Source organism: Clytia hemisphaerica, unplaced genomic scaffold (genome assembly GCF_902728285.1).
Source record: "Clytia hemisphaerica strain Z4C2 unplaced genomic scaffold, Clytia hemisphaerica genome assembly, whole genome shotgun sequence".
Lineage (NCBI taxonomy): Eukaryota > Metazoa > Cnidaria > Hydrozoa > Leptothecata > Clytiidae > Clytia > Clytia hemisphaerica.
Genome location: NW_027103334.1, coordinates 861,173 through 870,645, shown reverse-complemented (window position 1 = coordinate 870,645; position 9,473 = coordinate 861,173). Strand labels below are relative to the sequence as shown.

The window sequence follows — 9,473 nt, the reverse complement described above, 5'->3', positions numbered from 1 at the left end:
TTTTATAACCTTGGAACAATAGAATTTCCATTTCCATTGGGATTTCATTAGAAGTTTTAATCCCCACTGACGAAAAAAGTTCCACCGGGCCTGTGAGACAGGGGTGTTTTGAATGAGAAAAAAAATCTCAGGAGTACAATACACGCTTTTTTTTATAAGAATATCTTCTATAAGAATATCAGGGTGAAAATTAACGGATTCATAAGAATACCCTAAGAATACCCTCTAGGGTGAGTTTTACAGAATTTGGTTAACAGAACAAAACTGCTTCCTTTGTTAGACTTGAATTTAAACTTTGAGGCAGAAATGTAATTTTAGCTCCAAATGTTCATTTAAAAGTCCAAAACTCTCAAAATTGATCATTTCTCATGTTTGTAAAAAGTCAAATCTAAAAAATTTCACCCTCAATTTTGCACTTTCTTAAGAATACTTGACCCTCGTCCAAAGTACATTCTTATATATAAAAAAGCGTGTAAATGACTTTTGAAGAAAGACAAAGCTTCTTTCATTTAGAATAATTTATATTTAAAAAACTTTGTATCATGTAATACAAAAAGCTGTAGTTCGTATATTTTATAGAATCTGTTTGAAGCTCGAAACTTTAGAGAGTTTTTCGCCACTGGGGTCGAGAGAATAATTATTAGGGGTTTGTTAAGGTGTTAGGATAGTAGATTGTCGTTTTAGTTCTTCCACCTGAGAGGAGAAAATTACCCAAAAGTTCGATTAAAGCGGTAATCCCATCCCAACTGGGTCTTTTGAAATAATTTATATACATTTTAAAACATAAGAATTATTTTGGTAGAAATATTACTAATATCGCTCTTTATATAGAGAGAATATACTACGCATTTTACAGTGTCATATAGTGTGTCCACCATTTACCATTTTACACTACAAGGCATCCGAGCCTACACACGGGGCGTTCATTTTAACCGCGGGCGTTCTTACCCTCAAACCTATCAAGTTCTTTTAAGAGGTCAAGCTCCAATAGAGAGTGTGTTTTGTCTTTATTGGCGTTTTTAGCAATTTCTTTAAGATAGTTTGGGGCAATAAAACGAGATGGACGAGTCGTTTTGATAGAGGTTTCTTTGTTCGACCATTCAGCAAATGGGTCGAGTTTTCCGAAATCTGGTAGCAACAAACGGGTTTGGAGTGGTGTTTGGGCTACGCGTCGTTTTCTTGTTTGCCCAGGCTTCAAAGGGGTCCAATGTTCCGAGGTTTGGTAGCACAAACGGGTTTGGAGTGGTGTTCAGGCTATGCGTCGTTTTCTTGTTTGCCCAGGCTTCAAATGGGTCCAATGTTCCGAGGTTTGGTAGCGCAAACGGGTTCGGAGTAGTGTTTGGGCTGTGTGTCGTTTTCTTGTTTGCCCAGGCTTCAAAGGGGTCCAATGTTCCGAGGTTTGGTAGCACAAACGGGTTTGGAGTAGTGTTAGGGCGCGGCGTCGTTTTTTTGGAATTTTTCCACGCTTCAAAGGGGTCCAAGCCACCATTCGGATCGAACGTTGGTAGAACGAACGGGTCCGACTTCTTACTCAGAATTTTCGGTCTGCTCGTCGTTTTCTTATTCCAAGCGCCAAACGGGTCAAAGTCTGGATCTACGGTTGGTAGCGTGAAGACTTCAGGCTTGAATGGTTTTGATGTTGTTCCAGCTAAGAAGATTTCAATTGACGGTATCTTATTTGACTTGTTTGGGGTTTTCGGTTTTTTCCAATTGAGTGACACTATTTTATAGTTCTTCTTGGCCAATATACATTGAGCTCTTCGTCTATCGTATTTTCGTTTTCCACAGCAATAAGTATTCCCTTAAATTAGAAAAAAACAACATAGATAAGTCCTTGTATTGTAAGATTCAATGAGTGAACCTTTGTCTATGAATAATATGATTATATAACTTACGAATTTTAAAAGAATAAGCTTTAGATTAGATGGCCGACTTTCTGTCCAGCATTATTAGACAGAAAAGATTTTTTTGTCAATTTTTGTCAAAAAAAATCATTAACAAAAATTCAATGTTTTTTAAACAAAACGAAGGCGATCTTGACAGATCTTGACACAATCAGAATAGATAGTCTGCTAGGATGATTAGAATCAATGAACTACAAGCTAGAATCGAATATCCATGATAAGATTTGAAGCCATTTAAATCCTACCAAAGTTACGCGGCCTTCAGCGGCCCGTGTAGTTTTTATACAAATTCCAGATTGAAAAAAAAAATTCCACTAGATTTAAAAATATACCACTCCACAACAAACAAATCGATAAATCCAATCCGTCGCCAAAAATACGGCGTATATTCTAAGGCTTCACTTTTTCTTGTCTGAGAAAAGTTAAAGATTTGATTTTAGCTCTCCGGGCTTATACTTCATTGATTAGAACCAACCTCTCTGTTCGACCAATTTCTTTCTGTTAAATCTGTATTTTCTTCCATCACAGCAAATATAACGAGATCGGTCGTATGTTCTTGATCCGCAACAGCGTTCAGCACGGTTCTTTCGTTTATGCACCTAAGGTGTAGAAAGCAAGAAGTAATATAATTAAAGATTTGGTTGCGAGCGAAAGGAGCAGAAATCTTTAGGAATTTCAAATGCCAGGATTAAAGTTCCTTATTTCCAGAAAGTTTACTATTCGCAATTGCTTAATTCCATATTTTTTCCAAAAAGGTATAGTAAAGTCTGTCTCGAAATAATTTGCAGCTGGAGACAAAAATAGCTGTAACTTTTGATAGAATTCGAATCAAGATGCGATTTTGTGCTCGTTAAAAAGATATTTGCAAGTGGAATATTATGAAGTAAAATATTTGAGAAAAAAAAGGAAAATGAAAATGAAAAATGAAGAAGAAAAAAATCAACTTCTTGTAGAAATGTGGTATAATTACCATTTTCACAGGAGTGACTCTTCAATCTTAGATCATCATCAGTGTCAAAAAATTTTTCAAAAATATTCATTCAATCAAAAGATATCGAACAAAGTTTATTGCTGGTTGATCGACAAAAGGCTGTTTTTTTGTCGTTTTTTACTACTTTATAGTGTTTATAGAGTCAACCAGCAATAAACTTAGTTTGATATCTTTTGATTGAATGAATATTTTTGAAAAATTTTTTGACAGTGATGATGATCTAAGATTGAAGAGTCACTCCTGTGAAAATGGTAATTATACCACATTTCTACAAGAAGTTGATTTTTTTCTTCTTCATTTTTCATTTTTATTTTCCTTTTTTTTCTCAAATTTTTTACTTGATAATATTCCACTCACGAATATCTTTTTAACGAGCACAAAATCGCATCTTGATTCGAATTCTATCAAAAGTTACAGCTATTTTTATCTCCAGCTGCAAATTATTTCGAGACAGACTTTAGAGGGCATTTTGTAAAATCGCTCGATTGTTTTGTTAGAAGCACTTGTTATACATTTTTGGAAACTTCAACCTTAGAGAAATCGAAATTACGATGTTTCTAATTTTTTTTTGGACGCTTTGGTGTGATTTTCGGACAAATATGACGGTCTCAGGCAAAAATCATAGGGTCAAAAATTAATGAAATTTTAGCTTGAGAAAACGGAAACCGTGTTGTATATTTTTGGAAAGCTCCCAAAAAATTAGGATTAGAGATATATTGCAAGAATAGGTGATTTCAGTACCTAACTCGAGATATTGAGCTTCAAAAAGCGCAAAAACTGGACAAAACAGCTGTTTCTGGCTGAAAAACACGGGTTTTTCAATGGGTTAATATCTCGAGTTAGGTACAGAAATCACCTATTCTTGCAATATATCTCTAATCCTAATTTTTTTGAGAGCTTTCCAAAAATAAACAACAGGTCTCCGTTTTCTCAAGCTGAAATCTTCATCCATTTTTGACCCTATTTTTTTTGCCTGAGACCGTCATATTTGTCCGAAAATTACACCAAAGTGTCCGAAAAAAAATTGGAAACATCGTAATTTCGATTTCTCTAAGGTTGAAGTTTCCAAAAATGTATAACAAGTGCTTCTAACAAAAAAATCGAGCGATTTCAAAAAATCTAACAAAATTCCCCCTACTAGTATGCCAATTCTAGCCTTTTCTATCGACAAGACTTTACCTAGTTTTTAAAGACATTTCCGGTAGACCTAGCAACCATGACACAATAACATCCACTTGAAAACAATTGAATTCAAATTCCCAGCTATGAAGAAAACATGGGAATATCCATCTCTATCTACCGGATCTGTTTTCGTACAATTTAGACCGTTGTGTTATTAACTTTTTTTCGTTAAGCTTCCGTCTTTGATTAAATTTAAAGTTATCTAAAAGTTTAATTTTTCCCTAAAAAAACTCACTCTTAATCCACAACAAATTTCATGCTTAGTATCATAAGCAGCCTGGTTACAACAGCTGATTCTCTTCTTAGCCTCCTCACGTTCATGTCTACGGGCGTATTTCGTAAATCGAGGGCGTAACTCACGGGCGCAACATATATGAGAGTCGGTGTTATACATGGTGTACTTCCATAAGCCAAGTCGACAACAACCTTTATAGGGGAAAAATAGTAAATTGAAACTCGGAATAAATCGGACTACATAACTTATGATGGCGAAAGCTGGATTGTTCACCGGAATGATTGAGCAAAAAGTAAGTGCACGCCTTTTTTCCGGTAAGGTTATGCTCTTTATCATCAGTGGAACCTCTAATTAGCGGACACCATCGGGGAATCGGATTAGTGTCCACTAATTAGAGGTGTCTGCCTTTTGGAGGGTTTTGAGTTTCAGGCTCAAATTTCGAAATTAAACCGTACTAGGGGGTCGCAAACATGAAATTATGGTTTTAGGCATTTCCCTAAAGAGCTTGCACAGGAAAGCTTATCAACTAGATAAAGGAAAAACTGAATCTTTGTAAACAAAATTTTGAAAAACAAAACAAAAAAATGTTTGAAATAAATGGTTTAAAATCACTTATTACTTGTATCTTAATGTCTGAAACTATGTTTTCCTCGGTGTCCGCTAATTGGAGAAAAAAAAACAGGTTTTTGACCATTCCTTGCAAAAACTTTTGTCCGCTAAATGGATGTGTCCGCTAATTGAGTGTCCGCCTTTTGGAGACTTTTTTATAAGGATTTGACTAGGAAACGGCGGGGAAAAATATTTTGTCCGCTAATCAGGTGTCGAGGTTCTGCCTTTTAGAGTGTCCGCTAATTGGAGGTGTCTGCCTTTTAGAGTGTCCGCTAATTGGAGGTTCTACTGTAATTTTCTGTCAATGAAATGATAAAGAGTTTCTCGATAGCAAGAATGGAGACAGAAACCTACCTGTAGACTTGCCAAATTTTCGTTTTTGGATTTTAAAATCGCAACAGAATTCTTTGCGTGGGTCAATCATACGGCCATGACAGCATTCTGAGCGGCCCGGTATCTTGGGAATAATCTATATAGCGAAAACAAAGTTTTTATTACATAATCGCTACAGTATTTTGATCGGCAGATCACTTCATCACTTTCTTTACATCTTTCAGTTAGCGACAGAGTTAGTTTAATGCGGCGGTGAGGCGCTTTGCTATTCGATCTGCTCAGTCAGGTTGCAGTACACGTTTTTTATATGAACAAACTATATAAGAACATAAGGCGTCGATGGCCAAAAATTTAAGAACAAGTTAAGATCATTTTTAGGCTGTGTAGACTCAAAAACACCCTATTTCTTGGAAAATGGTAAAAAATACTCACAAATTGGTCAAAATAAAAACATGTTAAGAACACTTTTAAGCTTAAAACTCAAAAAGTTAAGAACATCCGAAGGCTTTAAAAAATTTGATGTTCTTATAAAAAACGTGTACGAAAATCTGATGAGTATAATAAACCAAAATTGAAATGCTTATGCTCACTGGTCTGTTTGTCACCCTATATTCTCCTGATAGAATCTCTTTAATTTGTTCTCATACCAGGAAACTTTCTCGTTAGAGGGTGACTAGATGCCTCAAGCTTTTCACTTAAGTATATCTTTCACATAAAATACATCTAGAAAGAACTTCATTAATCATAAGAACAACCAAGTCTTAATGAAAAATTACTGGTTCTAATATAAAACCTTTTTACTGACCTTTTTATTACAACAAGCGTCCCTTCGTTCATCATAAGGATTAGTTATACAACACTTGGTGTGTTCTCCAGCAATTTTCTTGACCACCTTCTTAGCACAACACATATCTGTCTCTTTGTTGTATAACTCCTTCCCACAACATTCACGAGGAACGTCGCTGAGAAAAAAAAAAGCAACCAGTGAGTATTTTCTAGAATACAAAGAATTTTAGAATATTCTGACCTCGAAACCGCCGGAACAACCGTTAAAGTGGGGAGGCTCAATGCTCAAAATGAAATAAAATTTGCTAGGAATTTGAGAAAAAAATCTCATTTGCTCAAAAGTGGGGAGGCTAAAGTCTCCCCAGTCTCCCAGCTTCCACCGGGCCTGAATTATTTAACTAATTAGACTGGTATCGATTATACAATAATTATTACGGGATAATATCAGTTTATATAAACTAGACCGTTTTTGCTGTATTTTCTACTATGCCCAGGGACTGTGTACGAGTTTGGGAGAGACTTACTCGTCATAGAGATTAGGGACTCTTTCTCCTTCACAACATTCTTCGAAAGCTTTATTGAAAGGTTCATTACGACAACATCCATGTGTTGCAATATCAATCAATTCACGACCACAACAATGTTGCTGGTTACGTTCGTAAGGCTGGAAAAAAAAAGAATAACATAATATACAGAGTTAACATGTACCAAGTTCTTCTACGCTAGAGAAAGACTGTCTGCTCTATTTTACTACAAGGCCCTTGTCATGAATGTACTAGTACATTATTCAACTCTGAAATTGACTGAAATTGAAAGACGCTAGTAAAAGAAAACAAAGGGAACACTAGCTGCTGGCCATTGTGGTTATGCCGGTCCTAGCAAAATGGAGATATAAAGATATAAAATTAGCATGCTGTATGCAACCCACTAAATGGAAAACTGCGGAGTTAGGAGCCTTCGCAGAGAGAAAAAAAATCTTAGTCAACACGTTGGCGTTATTTGGACGTGGATAACATTTGTTTATAATTGTATCTATGGTTATTTAATGTTTTATTTGAATATGTATTGGTAAACACTAAGAACTGTCTGTGTCACTGCATTTGAGCATGTGCCAGGATCGGTGTAAGACGAATCTGGGACCAAACTATAAATTTGATAGCTAGTTTCCTTAGCCTGATCAATATTGGCTCATGACATCCTACAAGCCTTTGCGACAGAGCGATATTTTACTTCTAGAATGTGACTTAGTGATCATTGTATGCTACGACTTTCAAAACATCTGGTATTAGAGAAAAATGGTTATACCTTTCCATAGCAGCAACCTGACAAAATGCTGTCTTTACTACTGACTTTTCCGCCACAACAGATTTGACCACTGGGAGCGTAACCTCTGCTACCGCAGCATGCACCATTTCTAACGCCCACCCACGCCCATTTGTTTTCACAACAAACACCTTGGCTTTGCAAAGGTTCTGTGCACCAAGAATTTTCCACAATATTTTTGCCCGTCAACAAAGGCTAAAATTTGAAAAAAAAGAATGATATGAAAATTTTGAAAATTTTCTTGTCTATGCTGAAACAAAGTCAGTAGCGTGTATAAAAGGGAGCAGTTATGATGATAAGAATATTGTGATCTTCTATTCATAAAATGAATAGATCAATCAATAAAACGAGCACTGTCGCGTATAAGTCTGCAGAGCCAAATATCAAAATTAATTTTCTTCAAATGTTAAATCCTATTGCAGACTGTATCATGCTTTAAGATCGCTTCACTTTTAAAATACGAGAAATGCCTATAAACTCTGTAATTGTTCTTCGGTTACTTGACTACCCACGTTAAAATAAAACCTTACTTACAGCTAAATGAAAGCAATCCAATTATTGCCAGCCACAGAGGGCTCATCTTGGTTCTTTAATTACTTGTAAAACTTAAGACAGTAGATTTCTTGAAGTGAATGCTTAACCAACATAAAATTCAAAGTTTTCTGAAAAATACAAACGTATGATGTTGAACTCCTATATAATTCAACCAAAAGGGTCTAAGTAACAGTTGTGTTGACTAAAACCCCCTGGACACATCAAATTTCCTAACTCTATTATTAGTTTCAGACGGGGGTTCGATCTATAAAAACGCCGAACAAATAAACATTTTGATAGCGAAACAACAGCGAATTAAAATATTTTCACGTTTGTTTGGATTTGAAAATTTGACCAATCCCCATTAAAGGGGCCAGTTAATCGTTTTTGTTTTGAACTCAAATATTGTAAAGGGAACAGGATAAACAAGAACAACACATATCTTTTTTTTCAGTTGTAAGAAAACAAAGTGAAATTTTTAAAAACGTGGGTCAAGACATTGCAGGCTGAAATCAGCTAAAAATGTCCCTTAAATTAAAATGGCCCATTTTCTCCAAATATAGAAGATTTAGAGTGACTTTTATGCCAAAGATACCATACCGTTATCACGAATTTCGAATGAATCAATTTTACAACTTACCAATCTCATGATATCGGGGGGTAGGGGGGGGGGGGGAATAACAATGTCCTGGGTGGAAAATCTTTATTAGGAGGCTAATACAGAAGAATTTGGTTCCAAATGTTTGGAATAAGAATGTCCTATGAGTGGAGAATTTAGGAAACTCAACGAATCCCAAAGAACTAAATGCTACACTTTTAAACCAACCTTCAAATGGCATAAAAGGTTATTTATCACTCAGGGTATTAGTGTGGGATATAGGATAAAGATTAGGGTATTAGCAACGTCTTAACAGTTTATTTAATTTGGATTAACAAAGATTCTTTATTAATACCTTTTTCTTACAAATGTGCTCGAAATGTCTTCTTTGGTGAATTAGAAGTCTGGAGCAGAAATGTGTTTGAGAATATGACGTTCTATCGAAAAGAAAAAAACAAAACATGACATTGGACAATGTTGACAAAGTTTAAAGGGAAGGCTTAAGGTTGAATTTGAATTTATTTTCGTAAAGGTTAAGGTTCGAAACAAATTGAGAAAAACGTAATAGAAAAAGACGTCAAGAAATCGGCCATCTTTCGTCACCAGCTCTTTAAAAATAGTGCAAATCATGACGTACTAAAGTACTTTTGGTTTAAATATCATTTTAATGTCCTATTCGACGGTTGACGTTTTTCTAACGTAAACTTTCCATATTGCCACACCCTGTCACAATCAATGACCCATCGAGAATCTCACAGTAGCAATTAGGGAACCAAGTAAGGAGCAAAAAAATAATGTAATACTGTTTGATTGACAATTCAAATTCAATGACATTTGAGATTATTGAGTCTCACTGAAGCTGTGACCCTGCAAAAAACTATTCACAATTCACAAAACAATTCATGCAAGAAGAAAACATAAATACCCTTTTGGAAGAAGAAAAATGAATCTAAAAAAACAAAAAACATTTCATCAAAG

At 35.3% G+C, this 9,473-nt stretch overlaps 1 protein-coding gene across 1 annotated transcript; it reads right to left on the bottom strand.

The window, feature by feature from the left end:
* Window positions 1–1,009: 1,009 nt before the first annotated feature.
* LOC136816864 (uncharacterized) lies at window positions 1,010–8,028 on the bottom strand. Its single transcript, XM_067073197.1, has 8 exons — window positions 7,898–8,028; window positions 7,346–7,558; window positions 6,565–6,704; window positions 6,060–6,216; window positions 5,276–5,390; window positions 4,313–4,503; window positions 2,380–2,503; window positions 1,010–1,801 (listed from the first exon to the last, which is right to left on the bottom strand). The coding sequence occupies exons 4-8, from the start codon at window positions 6,162–6,164 to the stop codon at window positions 1,101–1,103; spliced, it is 1,236 nt and encodes a 411-aa protein (XP_066929298.1). The 5' UTR covers window positions 6,165–6,216; window positions 6,565–6,704; window positions 7,346–7,558; window positions 7,898–8,028; the 3' UTR covers window positions 1,010–1,100.
* Window positions 8,029–9,473: the final 1,445 nt, after the last annotated feature.

Coding starts and splice junctions, on each gene's coding strand:
- LOC136816864 (XM_067073197.1), bottom strand. CDS start 6,164: ATGTGTTGTGCTAAGAAGGTGGTCAAGAAAATTGCTGGAGAACACACC. Junction 4,504..5,275: donor AAAATTTGGCAAGTCTACAG/GTAGGTTTCTGT, acceptor TCCCCTATAAAG/GTTGTTGTCGACTTGGCTTA. Junction 1,802..2,379: donor GAAATTGGTCGAACAGAGAG/GTTGGTTCTAAT, acceptor TTCTAATTTAAG/GGAATACTTATTGCTGTGGA.